This window comes from Perna viridis, chromosome 7 (genome assembly GCF_037379345.1).
Source record: "Perna viridis isolate PV_CMFRI_1.1 ecotype Kerala chromosome 7, ASM3737934v1, whole genome shotgun sequence".
Lineage (NCBI taxonomy): Eukaryota > Metazoa > Mollusca > Bivalvia > Mytilida > Mytilidae > Perna > Perna viridis.
In genome coordinates, this window is record NC_142451.1 from 8,295,114 (window position 1) to 8,318,788 (window position 23,675).

Consider the following 23,675-nt stretch of genomic DNA (forward strand, 5'->3'; position numbering starts at 1 on the left):
TATGTCATAGGAAATTCAAGCGCTTAAAAACATTGAATGTTGTTAAATGCGGAAAGATGAGGAGGCTGACGTGTACAATTCTAACTAATGTAATGGCTTTTGTTTTGTTTTTAGCAGCTTTTTCATTGCAGATCAGTTTTATACAAAATGAAGAAACGAACGAATACTTACAGCCTACCATAACCGTTGCGATTTTGATAAGGAACAAGGCTCATGTCTTGCCCTGGTTTCTTGGTCAGTTTGAGAACCTGAATTACCCAAAAGATAGAATATCCTTATGGTAAGATAATGAATGATTGCTTGTGAGTATAGCAGACATGCCAAATATAAAAAATGTGTATTATGGAACCTAAAGAAACATTTAGTTGCAATGCATAATGCAAAATCAAGTGTATCAAGTTTTGAGTAGGTCAATAAGTGTTAGTATTACATAAGTTTCTAAAGACCCTGATGTAGTAAAAACATTGGCTACTATAAATGACAAATATGTTGTCGTACCAGCAGACAAAGCCCAAATGAAAAAAACATTGTATTTCTCCTCAAAACAAATTACATCCAATGTTTATTATCAGAGGTAGACATAGAAAAGTAATAGCAGTAATAAGACCTGTACTGCTACCACACCCTCCTAAGAAGAGATAGTTGAAAACCATAGATCTGTACTATCCACCAGCAAGGATGATGATTGTGATCTCCTGTCTATGTTCTGGGTTCTTAACTCCACAAGAATCCATACAAACAATGCTACATAACTAGATCTGCATAATGTACCACAAAACCGTTTTAAAAGTGTTTAGCTTCTACACTCGCAGCTGTAAAGGATGGTCCCCAGTCCTACCACAACACTTGTTACTTGTAGTGGTATTAATTCAATGAAGATCCAGAAAAATTTGAAAGACAAAAAAGATGGTACACCTAAATACAGATTTGTACACTACTGTCAACCAAAATTTAATTTCTCCACTCTTCACTCTGGCTCCACTCCATGACTCCACCAAATTAAAAATCAGGATGAAACTGCTCCATTTCAATATTTTTTCTGTCCTTTACTGAAATATTATTAAACTTCTAGAACCATTAGATATATGTGTACCTTGGTACAGGGATCCAGAAATGGTAAAAAATGCTGGTCATTGACCAACAAATTTTGCAAATGTCCGACAACTATTTTCCAATATCAGACATAAAAAAATTGTCCACACTTATACATGTAAATTACAGTCAGCATGGTTTTATCCTGGCTACCTGTTTCCTAATTGTTTATTGGAAATTATTTGACAGGTGTACGTCAAAATTAATTAGCCGATGTGCAGCCGCCTGTGACTGTAATTTTACCTGTAACTGATGAGTTGATTGCAATTAATTAAATTAACGCTACACGTGCAGCACTATTGCATATACAAATTAATTGAAGTGACTCCGAGAATTTTCATACATTTATTACTTGATATAAATAAGAAAAAGATTGACAAATCCATTTTCCCGCCGATCTTTCAGTTGTAACAAAAGCACATGGTGCTGAAACTGCAAATCAGTTTTAGTTTGTTATTATTAATTCATCGATTGAACTTTTTTAATACAGAAGTCAACAGCCCTATTCAAATCAATATACAAAATGTATTTGTGATTTTCATTTTTAAATTAATCAAAATTTTTTTCCATCACTCGGAAGTTTTTGGCTGTTTGCTGATGTGATGAAAAAGTTTGAGAGAAACGATGTTTTGTTTACATGTCAAAACGTCCACGTGTGGTTGAAATGGAACTCGTTCCAGATTTCAGATATTTGTAAAAAAGACAGACTATGTGATGGAATAACGCAAATTCCAATATTTATCTTTAAATAACTACAAAAAGGGTTTTTAAAAGTTTATTCTTGATCTAGGCAGGTAAAAGACTGACACAAATGTCTGCTGAAATTTGATAAAATGTCTGACATGGGCTGTCAAAATTTCCAGACCCTCGCCTTGGTATAAAGGCAGGAGAAGTTAATTACAGACAAGTTTTGAAATGGTGACTCCACTGTGGAGAGAGGAGAAACTATAACTCCAATAAAAATTTCTCTACTGTGGAAAGTGGAGAAATTGAAATTTGTGTTTACAGAAGTGTAGCATTTGATATCTATAGATTCTTCTTACTTCATTAAAAAAGAATTTGAAATAATCTTCCAAATATACCAAAGAAGATGTTTTCAAAATGTTGGAATTTTTTATCGACAACATATTTGTCCAGTATGGTGGATGCTGTTTTTCAACAAATGATTGGCATTCCAATGGGAACAAATTGTGCTCCTCTACTTACTGAACTATTCCTCCACTCTTATGAGACTGACTTCATAGTTGATCCAGTCTAAAGGAATGGACATTGGCTAGCCGAATCCTTTGATCTCAGTTTCTGCTACATGTATGTAGAAGACATATTATTGTTTAATGATCCTGGTTTTGGGGATTTCAAAAATTGCATCTACCCCAAAGAACTTGAGATAAAGGATGCTACAGACACTGTGAAGTCAACCTCATATCTTGACCTACACTTAAAAATTGATGGTAAAGGAAAACTATTGACCAAAATAAAAGACAAACTTGATGATTTTTCATTCCGTATTGTCAATTTTCCTTTCATCTGTGGTAACATCCCTTCAGCACATGCGTATGGAGTTTTCATATCACAACTCGTACGTTATTTCAGAACTTGTTGTAACTACCCAAACTTTTTGTACTGCGCTAGACTACTTACAATGATGCTTCTGAAACAAAAATTATTTTGGTTATTTTATGTTCTTTGTTGTGTGTATCTTCTTTTCATGTTTGGTATTTGTCCCTGAATTATATTCATTTGGTTTCCGCTAGGATCTTGGGTCCCTTGATTACTCTTTAGTATGTAAATAAATGTATGAATTGTTTACATAATAGTCCTTTTTGCAATAAATGGCAGAAAAAGCTCACCTCTAAGAATCTTTCCATTTTATTAATTTTGGCATTACATGTAAATAACAATTAAAAAGTTGATTTTTTTGGATCAACATGACCAATTTAGATCAAGAGTTCCAGTGTGGACCTGCCACTTCTTAAGTCATTAGTAGCCTAATTTTGACATTCCGATTAATTTTTTTCTACTGGATCTATTAAATTGCTAGCTGATCTCATGCATGTGTATTAGACTTTTCTAAATTTGACTGCCCTGATCAGTGTCAGTCATAATTATGTGTAATGTATGTACCTGGTAATTTCATGTTGTTCTATGCTCATTAGAAAAATTTACAATGACAGTTGAGTTTTAAGGATGTTGAACTGATTATTTCTATTAGATATATATTTTACATTGAAGTGAAGGAAGTAATTCATAATCCATAATTTTCTCTGACAGGATAAGAAGTGATCACAATGTGGATGATACAAACAGAATGCTCAGAGAATGGCTTACAGCTGCAGAAGACAAATACCATTCTGTTGATGTTCAAATTGACTCCAGTGTCACTGGTAGGGACTGCATTTGTAAATGTTATTTTAAAAATAAGCTTAAACCATTTTTACCAAACAATCTTGAATAAACTTTGTTAAAATTGAACTTTTAACTATAAAATATAAGCAAAAAATGCAATAAATGACAATGACACGAGACAATTAATGTGTATAAACTTGGATGTAGAAGCTTGATGTTGTATCTACAGAATTTCTTCTTTCTTTGAAATGACATGCACAATGCTTTTGCCTCTCCTTGAAAATATACTTGTATTTAGTAGGTGACTTTTATACTTTTACTTTGATAAAGCATTTCCAGATGAATCTGGTCCATGTGATTGGTCGAAGGAAAGATTTGACCATGTAATTCAACTACGCCAAAAAGCATTAGATGCAGCAAGGAAAAATTGGGCAGATTATCTTTTTGTAAGTAATAAAGAATTGAATTTGTATTTAATCTTGACATACAAGTTATATCATTAGATATCAAGTGCATGGTCTCGTTGGTTAGTTTACTGTTTTTGATCTAGGTTATCACTACAAACAAAAAAATGATAAAACAAAGGAAAAAAATGAAGGGGTTAGAAGTCCCAGTCAAACCACAGTATTTTGAATTGAAAGAAACATCTCATGTTATTCAAATTTGAAGACAATAAATTAACACAAAGCAGTGAATAACAAAACAATAATTGAATGGGGCAGACATGATTTTTGAAAACTGGAATCTAACAAATATTTCATAATTTTGGTGAAAAATTGCGTGTCTACTCCATTCTAAATGAAAGTAACAAGCTCCGCCTATTCTCGTCTCGCACCACTTCACACAGGGATGATTTTCTTCCTTTTTTTTTAGTGGATTTTCTAATCAGGATTTAACAGTTACGATTCCTTTTTTTATTGTATATTTACAATGTACTTCCGATTTTGCCAATTTCCACTTTGTTGACCTCGTAAAATCATCCCTGTAATCACATACATTATTATTCAAAATGTCAGCCAAGCTGTGTCTCTCGTAAAAAAATGATCAAAACTTCAATAAAAAATGTAACTTTTGAAGCAAATATAGTATCAGCATACAGGAAAATGGTTCCCAAATCAAACTATGTAGGTGTGACGTGCACGATTTTTAACTTGAAAGTCATTACAGGTGGTTGAAGGGCAGTACTCCGCAGGACCACTGAATCTCCAACTTTTTGTATGGCACATTGTTCTGACCCTAACCTGACATATCAATATCCAAATAAAAAAGAGGAAAGTTGCAGGGTCAGAGGAAATTCAGACCATGATATCCTATGCATGTTTTTTTTATTTGAAGACCAGAATGTATAATATTGCTGATTTTCAGATGTTGGATGCTGATGTTATTTTAGAAAACAAAGATACATTATCTCTACTCATACAGGAAGATAAGTAAGTTTTCAATTGATGACAAATTGTAATTGATTGCATGAAACTGATTTGTGCATTGAGGACTTTACCTTACTAGTGCACCTGGTCCATGCTTCCAGTTTTTAGTGGAGTCTGAGTTGCTCTTTTACTTCTGTTTTTTTGTACATATTTTTTTGGTACATTTATTTTATGTTCTTTTTGTCTGTTTTCTCTGTCTGGTCTTGTCCCTGGATTTCATTCTTTTGATTTCTACAAGAATCTTGGTTCTCTTGATTACTCTTACACAGATGTGAAATCATAATCTTCAAAATTAAAAGTATGAGTACACATGAAATTACCAGTATTAAGTACACTTGTACTGAACTTTTGAATATTCAAGTTTTGAAATAAAATTTTGTAAGTTACTGTAATGAAAAGTCTTCTTACTTTCTATTTTTAGAACTATTGTAGGGCCAATGCTGAACGCTAGTGTTGGTCAGACTTACTCAAACTTCTGGGGAGGCATGACACACGAGGTAAAATAGATATCTACATGTATTAATGTTGAAGTACAAAACAGGCTACTTAATAGGGTTAGATGCTTGTTATAGGACTTCATTAATGCATTCCATGACTACATGTAACTATGGTTGATCCTATTTTACATACATGTATGAATTATATTTGTTTTGAAACTTCATTTTGATGAAAAAGGGATACTTGGTTTCCTGTTCTGTGAAGGCATCTTCAATATACTATGTACATATTGATAACAGTACATTTTGAAAAAAAAAAAAACAAGATGGCCAATAGAACAATACATGCTCCATTTAGGTTATACCCAGTAATTAAACTTTAGTTCAAGTAAATATATGACTAATTTAAGAAATGAGTTATCTTCATTTTCAGGGGTACTACAAACGAGTTCCAGAATATTTTCAGATTGTTGACAGGAAAATTCTGGGTTGTTTTCCTGTGCCCATGGTACACTCTGCCCTATTAATAGACCTGCACAGGTCTGTTTCCCCGTCATTTAGGTACATGCCATCAGAAGATTATACAGGACCAGTTGATGACATCATCATTTTTGCTCACTCAGTCCGTGATGCAGGTACAAAAGATGAAATGAAAAAAATGTTAAAAATTGTATTATATAAAAAGTTAAAAATGTAAAGTGCATTTAATATCCATTTAAATCTACAAAATGTTTCTCTAAATTTCAATTTTCAGAATCAATCTTGTATATGTTACATGAATTTTTTATGAAATTTTTAGAAACTATATTTTTGTGTCTAATATTTGTGTGCTGTATGAAAACTGTGTAAGGACTATTCTTTTAGCACACAATAAATTTTGTAACTTACAAAGGAAAATCTACTCTTTTAGGCCATTCAAATTTAATTTCATGGTTTTCAAGCCATTTTCAAAACATTTTAAATGAAATTACCATTGACTTGGAAGAGCTTAGTTTTAAGCTGGTAAATTTAATTTCAGTCCAGTAAGAAGTTTCAAACAATTTATTTTCTATATTCTTTATGTATATTTACAGAGATATCTATGCATGTTGTTAATACTGAATATTTCGGTAAAGTATTAATACCAATGGATACAGAGAATACTTTACAAGATGCAACTGACCAGTTTATATATGTCAAGTTGGAGGCACAAGGTAAGTATAAGTACAGTCAGTTTTTCATTATTAATATGAAACGAGGGATGCTATGGTTTATAAAATCTGATTTTTTTTCATTAATAGTTCATTCAGTGGTTCATTGCAAGTGACTACATGTATTTGAAGAGCGGGAAGTAGACTTAATGAAAATTAATTTGCATTATAGAAAATAATTTTATTCATCTGTTTAACAAATAAAGTAGATGGTATTAACACTGATGTGCAACTTACCTATGACAGGGGAAAATCAGAGCCATACTAAAACACAGGAACTATGTAGTTCAATGTTTTAAACATTAAAATATATGCCCTTACCATATATTTTTTCTTCTAAACTATAAAAAAAAATGCAAATGCAATGCCTTTTTTTTGTTTTTGTCTGAAAGTTGTACTAGGTGTGGCTTACATTTAAATGTCACTTTAGTCCAATTATGTTTAATGGTTCAGATTTTTACCATTTTAAAAAAACAATGCTGTACTTTTGCAAAGACATCCAGAAACTATTAATTGTTTTGAATTCTCTAAAATCAGGTAAGATTACATTGCAAATTACACAGTATGGATTGTGGTTCTGAAAAGAAAATGCCCTATGTTAAAAAGTGGAAAAGGAGTAAGGTCAAGATTATTATTTACATATTTAATGTTTAATCAAAATTACAAAATGTAAGATACATGTATTAATGTAAATATGTGTTGAAAGGATTTGTTTTACACCTAAACAAGTCTGTATTAACATAATGATAGCTGTTGTTATATATTTGATGTGACATGTTGCTTTTTGCTGTACATTTATGAATGTAGATATGTATCTAATTGAAATCTAAATGTAGATGCCAACCATATTGATGAAGTGAAAACTGGACGGATATTCCCAGGTTAGATATACAAAACAAAACAAATGATTTCTGTTCTCAAGTTTTTTTTTCTTCATGTTTTTATCAAGTTTTTAGTGCAAAAATACCTTGTTAAATTTGTCAATTAAAAAATGTAAAAACATATAGCGGTATATGTTGTCATATGAAAAATCACACTGATGACATTTAAAGAATGAAATATTAATAAATAAATTTTATTCACCAAAATTATAATTATGTACGTTATAATATAACTAGTGACTAGAACTCATATTTTGAATTAATGTATGGTAATATGCAATAGTTATTTTTATATGAGAACAGTGGTTTAAAATGAAAATTCTAAGTAGGATTGTTTACCAACATGAAAAGTATTTGCTAATTTACATGTATGATATCAAATTAACTTTGTTAAAAGTGACATTCTAAATTATTACAAATTTTTCAACAGCAAATAGCTTCCATGAATACAGCAATTATTTAGAATTTTCAGACATGTTGAATGGCTTGAATTAGTAGAAATTAGGAAACAATGTATCCCTGTTGTTTTAATGTGAACTTTCATAATATACTGATACTTGAAATACTTGATTAATGATCACATCTTTGTAAATATACTTTAAATGCAGGAACTTGAAGGAGATTGTTTTAATTGACCCATGGTGTAGCTAGCACATATTCAAGTGAGGTTGTGCTTCGATATGCCTTCAATAGAAACCTTTAAAATTTGCCATCCTTTTTTTCCACAATACACTACTGATTAAATTGTCAAAGATTTTTAAACATCTTATTATATCATTAATACATTTTAACATAACTTTATTATGAGACTGCTGCATAAATTTCCTGTATATAACAAACTGAAATAATTGTGTTTGTGATATGACAGTCACCCAGTAATGTTGTGCCTGCTTGGCATTATGTTAAAACTTTTTATTCCAATCTTAAAAACTGGTTGTTTGCAACTTTAATCTTTGTTATTTTTTTTCAAACTTCAAAGATTATCTAGAAGAGAAGGATTAGAATTATGTAGGCTCTGTACAAAAGAAAATTGATATGCATGGGTATGCATGTATTTATGGAAAGATTAGAAATGTGTTGAGACTTTTTACATGTAATATGATAGTTATATTCAATTGCTGTTATCCTTCAAAACACAAAATATTAATTGTTATCTTCATTCAAAGACTTTATTATAAATTAAAATATTTTTGGATATTTAGAAATTACATTAAATTATATTTCTAAGAGATTCAGATATTAGTTATGTTTATAAACAGAGATTATTATTTAAACAGATATATTTACAATGTAATTAAAATGAAGGGTAATAACAAAATTACTGAACTGATAAAATCCAGGCAGTAGTCAATAGGATTATAGTCAAAAAGGAAAGTCTATAATAAATGACAAGGGATATTTTTTTATAATGTTAAACATTTATTCATGGATATAATGCTCTGTGCTTTCTGAGATGGAATGTCTTATATAATGAAAAATGTTTTTTTATGTTGAGTATTTAATACTTATTTTGATTATCCAGGAATATAAGCAGAAGGTCTTTTTTTATAGTATTATATACATATGATTTAAGATAGCTTCTGCAAAATTGTTACGCTGTCTCTGGGATAGCTCTTGAGTTATTAGCCTGTGTGAATTTTGTGTGATACAAGTTAGAACAAGGTCGCATGTTGTATCTCTAACTCTAAAGACAAACATCCTCAGAACATGCTGATAAATAAGGTTTCAGTATTTCATATTTGTTATTCAAAGCTTCCAATGGGGTAAGATCAGTTGTACTGGTTAAAGGTGTTTTTTAAACCTCTTTTTCAAACCTTTCTATTTTTAGCTTATTGTGGTTTCATACCAATTGATGTCATGTTATTTGTTGTCATTGATAAACATATTTCTGCTCCTCAGAAAAAAACCAAGTCAGTTAACCTTTAATATCCTGTTGGCATATCAGATCCCTATAAACCTTTATCATTTATCCATTATTCTTATTGCCTGGTATATTCTATCACAGGCTACTAAAATATTTCCAATGACAACTTCATGTCAAATGGACTGTGACTTCGCAATCTAAAAAAATAATGTCAGTTTTGAACATCTTGACAGCACATCAATCACATCTTAGCTTATCAGTTTTACTGTGATGATTTCTTCTGACTTCAAATCTGCCATCTATTCTATAATGAATGATGTAGCTGAAAAAATTGTTGTCATGAAGGTTCATAAGGTATAAACAAGGTCATCTGCTTTATTTTCCACTGAGAATATGTATTGCAGATGAAATGTGTTGCATGGTGACAAAGTTCAGACAAATATGTTAAAGTCACAAAATGACAGTTGTACTTCTGTAAACAGTAACGAAAAATAGAACAGATACGGTGAAATGCAACAATTGCACTAACATATAATTTGGATCCAAAATGATAAAATCTTCAGAAAAGCTGTACCTAGCAGCAACCCATTTTTCCCTATTTATGGTGTTTGTATTTAGAAGGTTTCAAGATTTTTTGTCATTTCTCCCATTTGCCTTATTTTTCTAAACAGACTATCTCTTGAATAATGGTTGTTTTTTTTTTTTTTTTCATTTTCTCTTATTTTTGCATTTTTAATAATTATAATAGAACAAGTCATTATGATTCACTAATTATTGAGCTTGAACAAGCTGATGTCTGAATTTGTATAATTCATTATATGCATGTTACTAATAACTAAAAATATGGAAATGATAAATGCTAAATAACTTCTCAGTCTTTATCAATATTTGTTAAAAAATTATCTCAATATTTCATTCATTAAACTTTTTTAAAAATGTAATTATTTTCAAAACTTCTTATGGTTTAAAAGTTAGAATTCTGTTATGGTGACACACTGATGCAATGTGTATCACACAAAGTTGAACCGTGTATTGTGATTGTATTAATGTATTTTAATTTCTAGTGGACAGACCAGGGCTGCAGAAGTCACCCTATATTGATGTAGAATATCCAGAGAAAGATAAAATGGGATTTGATCAGGTAAGCTTTTATTAAAATTTGTGAAATGTTAGAGATAAAGTTACTGAATTTTGATATGAGGCAGGTGTAACTTGTAGGTGGACTAAGTTGAATTGTTGATTCATTTTTTGTCATAACTTAACGATGTAGGCTATGAACATTTTTTACAATAAATTATGTAGAAACTCATTTTCCACACTGGTATACCAAACACAATGAGTCCACCTAACATTTTAAATGGAGTGAAAGAAGGCCATGTAAGAGGGAGACTAATTCAAAAATCATTTATTGTTCCCTGTGAAAGCTGTGTTTTGGACATAGAAATATTTGGTCTGTTCTTGTGTACATCTTAATGTGCATTCATCATCACACCTGTTAAAAATAAACTAGTATTTATGGAATTTGAAAATGATAAAGTGGTGTGTTTTGATGAGCTAGCAAGTTAGATTTTAGTGTCATAGTTTCAGTTTTACAAAATTATTGCCTGTGTTGACAGGGTTGATGACAATGCAATGCTGTTCTTTTATTTTTCATACCCCTCACTTTGCTACCCCCACTTGCAAAATGGGGGTAAATAATGAAAAGGGTGTCTGTCCTTCCGTAAGTCCGTCCCTACTTTCTTTCTTCCTTCTGTTACACAGGGTGGACTTATCTCTTATCCATTACTATACCACTGATTAGAACTGAATGAAACATACACAGAATCTTTCCATTGTGCACCTTCTATTTTAGATTTAGACCTGAATCAATTTGGGGGTTTCGCATACCCGGAGCAAAACATAAACTTTGTCATTTGTGAATACGGTGACATGGGGGACCAATCTCTTATCCATTAATCTTCCTATAACACTGAAGGCATTGAATGAAACCTCCACATGTTCCCATTGTACACCTATTTTAGATTTTATTCTGAATCAATTTTTTGGTTTCACATAGTAAAACATGGACTTTGTCATTTGTGATCAAATGAAACTTTCACAGAAACTTACCACATATTCCCATTGTGCACCTTGTATTCTTTTATTTTGATCCAAAACAAAATGGAATTTGAAACGTGCATGCTATCAAATGGGAGAGTGGGGGCATCAAGTTAGTGAGCATTGCTTGCAGTTTTTCTACTTTAATTTTATCATGCTGGACCAATATGTGATAAAGGATTTGCATATTTCCTATTTCAGTATTGTACAAATTTGTATAACAGATTTGATAAGTGCATTTTTAAACAATTTGTAGTATATAAATGTATATGACAGTATTTTTTGTTACATTTAAGGTTTATATGATTAACTTATTAAGAAGACCAGAAAGAAGAAAGAGAATGTTGGATGCCTTCAGAGAACTGGGTATACAGGCAAAGATAATTGATGCTGTTGATGGGAAGTTAGTGTTGTAATCCATCTTGTTTGACACACACAATTACATGTAGTTAAAATACCTTTTTGTAATAATGAGAAATAATGTCATGCAAAAATTTTCACTCTTCAAACTATATGATACAGCTATATTGCTATAGATATTTAGTAGCAAGATTTTGTTTCCAATCAATTCCTATGAATACAATAAATAGTTGATAGGGATATCTTTATGCCTTTCTGAAATCACTGGCAAGAAATATTGTATCTAAATTTTTAAATCATTTTTGCCAATTTTCAACGATTTTTGCTATTTTTAATGTTATTTCTTTCCAAAATCTTCTCCTCTGACACTACATGACCAAGTGAAATCAAATTTGGTATGAATGTTTCTTGGGGTATCCTTCATAGATCTGATGAAGGGATTTTTGATTCCTTGAAAAACATGGCTGCCATTACTAAAAATAGAACATAGGGGTCAGACAGTAGTTTTTCACATATATCTCCAAAACCGTTAGGTTTAGCTAAATTCTGACATCGAATAAAAGTGTTCAGCATGATGAGATCTATCTCTGAACAAGTTTTGGTTTTAATCCATAAAGCCATGTTGGAGTCATTGCCCTTTTTCAACGATTTTTGCTATTTTTAATGTTATTTCTTTCAAAAATCTTCTCCTCTCACACTACTTGACCAATTGAAACCAAATTTGGTATGAATGTTTTTTAGGGTATCCTGCATAGAACTAATGTGGGGATTTTTGATTTGTTGAAAAACATGGCCGCCATCAAAGGTGTTCATGGATTAAAGTTGTCAGGTGACTCCTTGTAAGAGTTATTGCCCTTGAAAGATGAATATTTTTTTTTTATTTTTACAGTTTTCAGCCAATATGTCTTGAAACCTATAATCTATAGAAAGAAACTTTCAATTGCTGAAATGATCCTTATGATAAGTCCTACCAAAGTCTTCTTGAGTCAAAGTTGTTGGACGTCTCCTTGTTAAATTTATCACCCTTGAAAGACAAATTTTAACGAGGTGAGCCTTTTGTTCAATGAGATTTCAGATATCTTTAAGGCTTTTGAGTTATAAGGGGTCAAATGACTACACCATAAAAAATTGACTTTTCATTTTGTGGTCTGATTTTGAAAATTTTGAATTAAATTTCATGTTTTGTGTTGTACTGTGTCCAAAACAGTTTTTGTGTCCATAATGAATTGTAAGTTGTAAGTTCCTATGCTTAAGTGTGTCAAAAAACTCATGTTGTGTCCACACTTGCTCCAACTGTTCAGGTTTGGACTGTTGTGGTAGTATCATGTTGGGCTCTGTGAAGCTTTTTATTTTAATCAGTTGCTATAGATAAATCATTCCTGTCATTACTTAATTTTAGGGGATGATGCATATTTTGTAAATCAACTAACAATCTAATTATACTACATATGAAATTCTCTGTAGAGCTTCATATGAATGATATCTTTCATTGCAGACAGTTGAATGATTCCTACTTGGATCAACTTGGTGTAAAGATGTTACCAGGGTTTCTTGATCCATATGGACAAAGGTTAGAACAAAATGTAATATTTCTTGTCCATTATCAACTTATAGTCTAAATCATATATAAATATATTTCCAAATATTTTGTTTCTTCTCCTGTCTATCCACTGACAATATTTAAATTTTTCTCAGTTTTTAATTTAATGTGTGCAGTTTTTCATGTTTTGCAGAACACCAACTTCAACATTGTGAACTCACACTCTCAAAAAATATACATGTTTTTTTAACTTATACATTTATTTATATTTTAGGGGGTTGAATTGCTAAATGATACATTGTAAATTTTTAATCACAAATTTGTGGTGTCATTTTATGCTGTGTAATTGTAGTGCTCTTTTTATTACTGAATAATGTTATGTTCCAGACCTTTAACCATGGGAGAAATAGGATGCTTCCTGAGTCACTATTTCATATGGAAAGATGTGAGTAATAACTAAAATTATTGAGATATACGGTAATTATATAAGCGTGTCAATGCTTGGTTCCTGAAATTTTTGCCTGAAAAGTGGTTTTACTGTATGATTGACTTTTATATGACTTAATACAGTAAGGTGTACACATGACTATTTGTGAGATCAAGAAAAAGTATGAATAAGTGTATCTATAGGAAAACAAAACAATTGTGTTGGTAGAGGGCCCTGTCATATAATTATTCTGATTTTATTAGAAGTTTTTTAATGTATAGTTTCTGTGATGAATTTTTTGAAGATTTTGATTGTTTAGGATCAAAATACCTTCACTTTTTCATGCCTGGAACTTCCCTATTGTTTCTGACCTTCACTTTTTCATGCCTGGAACTTCCCTATTGTTTCTGACCTTCACGGGTGCATGCCTGGAACTTCCCTATTGTTTCTGACCTTCACTTTTTCATGCCTGGAACTTCCCTATTGTTTCTGACCTTCACAAATTCATGAACTTCCCTATTGTTTTTGACCTTCACTTTTTCATGCCTGGAACTTCCCTATTGTGTCTGACCTTCACTGGTTCATGCCATGAACTTCCCTATTGTTTCTGACCTTCACTTTTTCATGCCTGGAACTTCCCTATTGTTTCTGACCTTCACAGGTTCATGCCAGGAACTTCCCTATTGTTTCTGACCTTCACTGGTTCATGCCAGGAACTTCCCTATTGTTTCTGACCTTCACTGGTTCATGCCATGAACTTCCCTATTGTTTCTGACCTTCACCAATTCATGAACTTCCCTATTGTTTCTGACCTGCACTGGTTCATGCCTGGAACTTCCCTATTGTTTCTGACCTTCACTGGTTCATGCCAGGAACTTCCCTATTGTTTCTGACCTTCAACGGTTCATGAACTTCCCTATTGTTTCTGACCTTCACCGGTTCATTGCAGGAACTTCCCTATTGTTTCTGACCTTCACTGGTTCATGCCATGAACTTCCCTATTGTTTCTGACCTTCACTGGTTCATGCCTGGAACTTCCCTATTGTTTCTGACCTTCACTGGTTCATGAACTTCCCTATTGTTTCTGACATTCACTGGTTCATGCCATGAACGTCCCTATTGTTTCTGACCTTCACTGGTTCATGCCATGAACTTCCCTATTGTTTCTGACCTTCACCGGTTCATGAACTTCCGTTTTGTTTCTGACCTTCACCGGTTCATGGTAGGAACTTCCCTATTGTTTCTGACCTTCACCGGTTCATGCCAGGAACTTCCCTATTCTTTCTGAACACTTCCCTAAAATATAGTCCAAATTTAATTTCTTATATTATTCAATACATCTGTTACAACCTGTAATTATGTTTCCTGCAATTATTCAGCGAAATAATATACTGTTCTATTATATCTGCAAATAAAATTAAGATCAAGTCTACAAATGAGCTGAATATTTGAGGGACTCCTTTTTGGCCTTGAAAGATGTTAAGTAATAAACTAGCATTTAGTGAATGAAGTTCTTGTATTGTGTCAAGAAGCATTAAATGTGATAAGCATGTTCTATTTAATACAATTCCAGTTATCATTAATAGTTTATGATTAAAAAACAGGAAGTAGCAGTGATTTTAAAAATTGGCAGGAAATTCAAATTGAGAAAAAGTGTATAGGTTGAAAATCTTATATTGATCAAGGAAATTAATTTCTTAAGCTGAAATCAGTTCCATTTGAGTATGATAACAGTATAGGATAATACTCTTTTGAGGTACTAATTACTTTTGAATGTGATTGCAAATTAAATTTTGGACAGGTTTGAAAAATTGGGAGAAAGATGAAATATAACAAAATTTGTGAATGTGTGTGAAGTTTGATACTGTTTAACTATTGATTACAGTTTTTACTTCAGAAATCAGTAATTGATTGATATTCAGTTTATACATATATGGAAAAAAACTGTTCTAAATATATAGGAAACACAAATGTATAATTGTAGTTTTATTTTACATGTAATCTTTGAAATTTTGTTCATGGTACAATTTTCATAAAAATCAAAAATCACCAGTGCTTTGATTATTGAGAAAGGAAAAATAGTAAACATAAAATATGAGTTGTTTAAATGTCATGGTAACTTTAGGTACATGAGGCTTAAGAATGGGGATTTTAACAAATATTTATTTTTGAGAATGTCGAAACTTTTTGTTTTATTCATGATAAGATTTGAAATGTTTTCTGACATATAGATAGAGGCTCATGGTTACCAGAATGTTATCATATTTGAAGATGATATACGATTTGAACCCTACTTCAGAACTAAAATGAGTAGGATGATGAATGAAGTTGAGGTAGCAGTTCCTGACTGGGATCTCATGTAAGTTTTATCATTACAGTAACAATTAGATTTTAATTTAGAAATATGCATGATTTTTCCAAATTTGTTTTTTGGGATGTCAAAGTTTGATGTGTTGTGGTGGTTTCTGCACACAAGTAGTTGATTAAATACCACACTCCATTAGATGTACTAGCTAGTTGAGTACTCCTTAAGCTCAACTGGATATAGTCTGTTAAGGCTTTAGATGATGTTAAGTACCTATTATTATTACATACAGATATATTTTCAAGTTAAATCATGTATACATCAAGGCTTCAGAAACAGTAAAAAATGCCGGTCATTGACCGACAAATTACGCTGATGACCAATGACCATTTTCCAATATTGGACATCAAAATTTGTGATCCCTTATACATTACAGTCTGCTTGGTGTTATTAGTGTCTAAACATCCTGTCTCTCTGTCGTATAGTTGTTTATTGGAAATTACTTGACAGATGTGTTTCAATATTGGTCAATGTGCAACCACCTGTAACTGTGATTAGTTGATTGCATAATTATATTACGGTACACTTGCCTTTGCAAAACAAGCACCATTACATAGAGGAATGAATCAAAGTGACTCAAAGAATTTTCAGACATTTAGAAAAAGATTTACAAAAATTTTATGCACTCTGTCTTTTTCTTGCCGAGTGGTAACGAAAGCACATGGCGCTGAAACTTTCTGCAAAGTATGACGAATTAGTCTTAGTTTGTAATTAATTTATCGATTTAATCATTTTAACGCAGAAGACATCACCGCATTTAAAAACAAATATTCATGATTTTCTTTTGTCTTCTTTCAGACCTTTAAGGCTGTTTGCCGATGTGATAAAAAAGTCAAAAAGATATGATGATTTATTTACTTAAAATCCTTGTGTGGTCGAAACCGAACTTATTATTTTTGACACATTCTAATATTTTGTAACAGATGTAATATGTGATGAATCAACACAAATTCTTATATTTAAATATATCTTTAAATGATTCAGAAAAGTTTTTTTTTTTAGTTTATACTCAATCTGAGCATGTGAGAAACATCCAATTTTGTATGCTGAAGTTAGATATAATGTCTGACATGGCCTATTTCTGGAGCCTTGGTATACACATATCTATTTCTGGAGCCTTGGTATACATGTATCTATTTTCTCTATGTGTAATGTATTGATATTTCTCTCCTTCAATGTACAATGTATATTGTATATCTTTCAGATATGTTGGACGTAAGAGACTTTTCAGGGAGACTGAAGCTGAGGTACCAGGAACTCATTATCTTGTTTACCCTAACTATTCGTATTGGACACTAAGCTACATTTTATCAGGCAGAGGGACCAAAAAATTATTGGATCAAAATCCGTTGTCTAAAATGTTACCAGTGGATGAATACCTACCTATAATGTTCGATAAACATCCAACGTAAGTTTTCTTTTCAAAGGTAAAGGGTTTATTGGCTATGACTTTTAAATTTATTAACCTTGTCCTATAGGGCAGATGGATGAAAATTCAACTTGCCCAATTTGAAATCTTGCTTGGCCTTTATTAAAAGGGTATTTAAATTTAATCAAAAAATTGGTTGTCCTTCCGGCAAGTATTATAATTTTGACTTTTTCAAATGGTAGTTTCATTGCTTACAGTCAATAGAACAACTTTTGATTTTGACATCATGCCTTGTTATGGTGCACAGGCCATCAAGCCATAGTTATTGTCTTCCAAAATTTGGTTAATTGAAGTTTTAAAAAAATCTTTGTCCTAAGATTACATACTGTAAAAGGTAATTTCATAATTAGTCTGCAGAAAATTTTAGTTGGCAATATTTTAACTTGTATCAGTTTTCATATTGAGAGTTTGATCTCTTTTTTGCAATGATAAATTTCAGATGTTTTATGAAAAAAATTTTTACACTCTATGATTACATTACAGAAAGGAATGGAAGGAACAGTTTTCCCCAAGAAATTTGATAACAATGTCAGTAGAGCCATTGTTTGTATATCCAACACATTATACTGGTGAACCTAACTATTTCTCCGATACTGAAGATTCTACCGTCATTCCTCCTGAGTCATCTGGTGATCAACTTATAGAGGAGGAACCTACACCAACTACCGCACAACCAATAGACACTCAATCTAAAGATGAATTATGATGCTATGGTTGGTTAATTTGTGTTGTGTGCCTTGTTCATTTATTTGCACTATTTAAGTAGTTATGTTGAAATTCACAATTTATTATTTATATACAATAGAATAAAGCACAGATTTATTCCATATACATGTATGTGTAGGGCTTAATTTTCAAATAATGTTAAAAATGTTAAATGGTTACTTTTTTTTGTCATTTGTTAGTTATTTGAATGTGTTAAGTACACGAACATGTAAGATGTGGAACTATTGTAGCAGAACAAGTCCATATCTATATATACAGCAAATATGGAATCATTTAGATAGCCATTTGATGTTCGATAGATATTTACATGAATATGCCATAGTCTATTAGAATCTTTAACTTCAATCACATTTAAATGATGGATGAACCGATCTTAAAAATGTTGAAAACAAAAGTATTTGATTTTTTGTATGTACATTTAAGATCTGAAATTGACTGAATTTATTTAAATTTTGTGTAGTGTGTCATATGACACTTGAAAACACTGAAATGTGTTTGATAGGGGTGAAATACTTGGAATTAGATTATAATTGGTGGTTGTTAGATCTTGATGGTTTTAACCATGCTAGTATTAGAAGATATTTGATCTTAATCAAATTGGGGTAACATTACAAAATTTGTTTTTTTGGGGGGTGTTGGCAGTGTTTTGACAAGCTGTCATTAGGACCATTTACACTTTGGGATCAAAACCATGCCTTATTCCATAATGCTACAATGTGGATGTCAATTTTTTATGCAGTTACTCCTAATTTAAGAATATTTAAGAGCATTTTAGATGAAATATCTTTTTCCTTGCCTTTGATGTTATTGAAATCATGTAGAAAATAAAAGTTTTGAAAATTGAAACTCTCCTTTTCTATTGAAAAAGGGAACAAAATTTTATCAACATTATGTTGACTCCCAAAACTACCTGAATATCTGAGACTGACTCAATGGCAAGTTACGAGTTCAAAGCCAGTATTAGAATACTTGATTTAGAAATTTACAGTTGTATAATATTTACTATGATCTGTCATGTGCCATATTTTAGATTTAGAGTCAATATTTCCATTTTGTATGTTTTGTGTGTGATGCTATTGTACATTTTAACAAATGCAAATGCTTAAGTTGTGTAATGATTTTACTTCCTGCACATTTTCTGAGGTATAAATGGAAAGCTTTGTTGTAAAATTGTATCTATTTATACATGTTATGTTATGTTATGACCATAGTTTTCTTCCTCGAGAGCCTTTGAGATATTATTTTCACTTTTCCTGTTGCCCAGATTGTAAATTCAATTTATGGTACACTGTAAATCGTTGATTTAGTTTCCTGTATTATATTATATTCCTCTTTATTTCAGTAGATATGTTAATGAAATTGATGTTTAAACTTCCTTCCTATCCCTACAGTGCTAGTAAATGTGTAATTGAAGTGTTTAATTTAGGTTGTAAAAATGAAGTATCTGGCTGCAACTTCCACTTTGTTTTTTTTATGCCACTAGGAAGTAAATTGAATTAAAGTAACAGGTTATCTTGATGCTAGCACAAAATGTGCAGAACTTTTTAAACCTAGAGGAACTTCTCGAGAGTGTCAAGATGCCAGTGTGATACTTTAATATAGGGTTGGATTAGTCAAAATCATTATTTTTGAAGTTTACAGAAGTCCTTAATTATTTCAGTACTTCCTCAATTATTTATGGAACTCCACAATAACATGTGGCAAATACATGTGTGGAGGCCCAGAAATATTTGAGGAGCTCCTGAAATCAAATTGTGGAGATCCTGATTTCAAATTATGGATGTCCAAAATCAAATTATGGAGATCCATAATAAAATTGAAACAGATGAGGACCTTCAAAAATAATTAAGGACCTCCTTAAATGATAATTATTTTGACTAAATCTTTGTTGTGAAACTGGATATATATTAATGATGTGATGTATAGGTGCGGGATTATACTCAATTTATTACATAGCCAAGTAAGTAATTGTTTTTTATTGATATGTTATAATCATGATGTCTTCCCAAGTATTATAATTGGAGCTTTGGGGTGATAGAGAATGCTGTGAAATCCAAGTTAATTGCAAGTGTGTTAAAATGTATTGCTTTTATATATATAATGTAAATGGTGCCAAATTTTGTCATTTTACACATTTTGTAAGCACATATTTTATGACAGATTGTTATACATTCGTATTTTATTATGCATATCCATTAAATATCCTGAACACTTTGCATGAGTGTTTAGTGGGTCAGGTACCAGTGATATTTTTCTGAGTTTTTTTTTTTAGGAACTTTACTGTAATTGCAGTAATCTTGCCAATTTATGAAATTTGATTTTTTTCATTTTTGCACATTTTTCAGATAAATAGGGATGTCCCTTTTTCTTTTTTGATTAGTGTGCAAATTCTTTGCAAGCATTTAGATTATAGAAATATCTTTTTTTGATCACTTGAAACATATTGTTTCTTGCAATTAAAAAAAAATTAAACTGGGGAGACAATTCACTATTGTATAAAAACATTTCTTTAAGAAAAATATGACTAAAAATATTTTTGTAAACTTCCCCATTAAATGTAAACATCTCAAATCAAAATTTACATTTGCCCATTCATTTATACTTAATGGGATTCAAATATGTAAATGATTTATTTTTGCACAATTATGACAATATTAACTTTAACGTGTACTCTGTATTTGAATCTTAAAATTTTCAGAAAGGTTTTTACCAAATCATGCCTTTATATATCTACCTCATCAAAATGTTGAAGTTTTCAGAAAAAAAATAATGCTTTGAAAAAAATGTGTCTTTCACTTTCTTAAAGATCCTTACTACTTTCCTGATTGAAGTGTTAATAAAGATCCGGTGACCAAAAGATTGTATATATTACCGTGTTAATAAGTTAAATTATCCATTGCAAGAATGATTTTGTTTGCTGTTATCCAGAGATTAAGCCATCGTGTATAGTTGTAATTACATATTTTATTTTAATTAGTGGTAAAAATTCTGCACATGGGATGATATAATATCTATTAATGTATATTATGTTTTCTTTAATTTTCTTGTGCCAGGTATTCAAGAATTAAATATTGACAATCAGAAAGTGCAATAATGATAATAGTCTAAATTTCCTCTGACCCTGTAGCCTTCATATTTTTGTCCCCACCGGAGGGGACTTAGAAATACTGGTGTCCATGTGTCAGAACCTTGTGGATGCAACTCCTCAGAGACCGCTGAATAAACTTTGTGCAAACTTTGTAGGGTTATTAGTCACCACGTGTGGTTTGTTGTATTTAAGTGCCATTTTGATTTAGCTAATTTTATAGGAGTTATGGGACTTTGTTCATCTTATACATGGTTCAATATAGGAACACTTTGTGGACATAACTCCTCGTAGATTGCTGAACAGATTTTTTTCAAACTTTGTAGGGTTGTTAGTCACCATGTGTGATTGATTGTATTCAACCACCATTTTGATGTAGCTAGTTTTACAGGAGATATGGGACTTCGTTGATTTTTTACTTGGTTTACAAGTGAACACTTTGTGGACGCAACTCCTTGGAGACCACTGAACAGATTTTGTGCAAATTTTGTAGGATTGTTCATAATCATATTTATTTCATCATATTCAGCTTCCATTTTAATTACGCAAATTTTACGGGAGATATGGGACTTTGTAGATTTTTTACAAGGTTCACTATAGGAACACTTTTTGGACACAACTCCTCGGAGACCACTGAATGGATTTGTTCAAACTTTGTTAATTTCTGGTAAACATATGCAGTTTGTCGTATTCTAACGCCATTTTGAATAAGCAAATTTTACCGGAGTTATTAGACTTTGTTGATTTTTTTAATACTACACTTAGTGACACAACTCTTTTGAAACTGCTTAACGGATTTTGTTCAAATTTTGTAGTGTTGTTAGTCACCATATGTATTTGATCATATTGGTCCGCAATTTGTTGACCAATTTGGAATTTTACAGGAGTTATGGGGCTTTTGCACTACAACTTTTTTTGGGAGCGGTAGGGGACATATGGCTACAGGTAACAATCTTGTTTATTCAGATATTGATATGTATTTCTCAAACCCTAAATATCAATATCCAAAAAAGAGGAGGGTTGCAGGGTTAGATGAAATTCAGTTTATAATTATAAAGAATAATTTTGAAGGATTTGGGAATCTGGCAATATTCTTGTGTAGAAAACAGTATTCATTTTAAAACTGATAATTATTATGCATTTGGATTTCGAATGCCTTTTATCATAAAAAAAAAGGTATTTATGTTAAACTAGGTAAACTTTCAAACAGATTGTATAGTGTAATAAATTGAATCAATGCTTAAAAGCATATGTTGTACTTAAATAAGGTATTCAAAGATTATAAATATAACTCTGATTTAAAAGAGATTGTAATGTTTATGTGATAGTGTTGCATTGTAATTTTTGGGACTTTTTTAAAAAAATAAAATGCAAAAGTTGATTTATGTTTTCACTGCACATTTATACAAATAATCAGCATTTTACACTGAATGAGTGTCAGTTACAGCTAGAAGAGCTATATAAATTTCTCAACAGAATATTTACAGTGTAATAAATTCAAACTCATATATTTGTAGATAGGTGTCAGTTGCAGATAGAAAGACAAGAAAATAAATATTGGAAAATAATTCCATCTTAATTAGCATATGCCTTTTTGTGCATTATAATGGATTGTTCACCTTTCACGACCTTGGTGATGAGTGTTCATGACTACCATTGCTTTGACATTCATTTTAAGCATGGTATATTCAAAACAACAATTTTGAAGGAATATGGTTGAGTAGCCGCCCTATATTTATTTGAATATAGAAATTGACAGCCATGTCACATTGTTGATTGAATGCCACCATTGCAATGTCAATTTGGATATCAATTTCACTGAATGAGAGTCAACCTGTATATGAAAAAAAAAAGATAAAGGTCAAGATTGGAATTATAAGGATTAAACACTGTTTTTCCAGAATTTATGGATGTGTAAAATAAGACCATTCCTCACAAACCTGACATAAAAATCATTCAGTCTTATTTTGTATTAAATTTCAGCATATTTTGAGTGTATTTTTTTAATTCCTTTACTTGCTGACCTATTCCTTCACTCTTATGAGGCTGACTTTATAGCTGATCTGATCCAAAAGAAAGAATATCGTTTGGCTAGATCCTTTAATCTCAGTTTCCACTATATAGATGATGTATTATCTTTAAACAATCCTAATTTCAGGGATTTGATACATCACATCTACCCCAAAGAACTTGAGATAAAGGATACTATAGACACTGTGAAGTCAGCCTCATATCTTGACCTACACTTAGAAATTGATGGTAAAGGAAAACTACTGACCAAACTTTACAACAAACGTGATGACTTTTCATTCAGAATTGTCAACTTCGCTTTCATCTGTGGCAACATCCCTTCAGCACCTGCGTATGGAATATTGAAGTCATCACTACAGAAGTTTTATGGTGGTGGCC

At 31.3% G+C, this 23,675-nt stretch overlaps 1 protein-coding gene across 3 annotated transcripts; it reads left to right on the forward strand.

Moving 5' to 3' along the window:
• The first annotated feature begins 15 nt into the window (after window positions 1-15).
• On the forward strand, window positions 16-22,647 carry LOC148611187 (procollagen galactosyltransferase 1-like). Of its 3 annotated transcripts, XM_088591451.1 has the most exons (15): window positions 16-280; window positions 3,364-3,476; window positions 3,769-3,884; window positions 4,804-4,868; window positions 5,287-5,362; window positions 5,736-5,937; window positions 6,376-6,495; window positions 7,329-7,373; window positions 10,302-10,378; window positions 11,631-11,737; window positions 13,190-13,264; window positions 13,622-13,679; window positions 15,893-16,020; window positions 17,231-17,434; window positions 17,939-22,647. In XM_088591451.1, exons 1-15 carry the CDS (start codon window positions 57-59, stop codon window positions 18,159-18,161), a joined length of 1,833 nt encoding a protein of 610 aa, XP_088447577.1. In that variant the 5' UTR covers window positions 16-56; the 3' UTR covers window positions 18,162-22,647. The 3 variants fall into 3 exon arrangements, with proteins under 3 accessions (XP_088447577.1, XP_088447578.1, XP_088447579.1); XM_088591452.1 differs by lacking the exon at window positions 7,329-7,373; XM_088591453.1 differs by lacking the exon at window positions 4,804-4,868 and having other exon boundaries at window positions 49-280.
• Window positions 22,648-23,675: the final 1,028 nt, after the last annotated feature.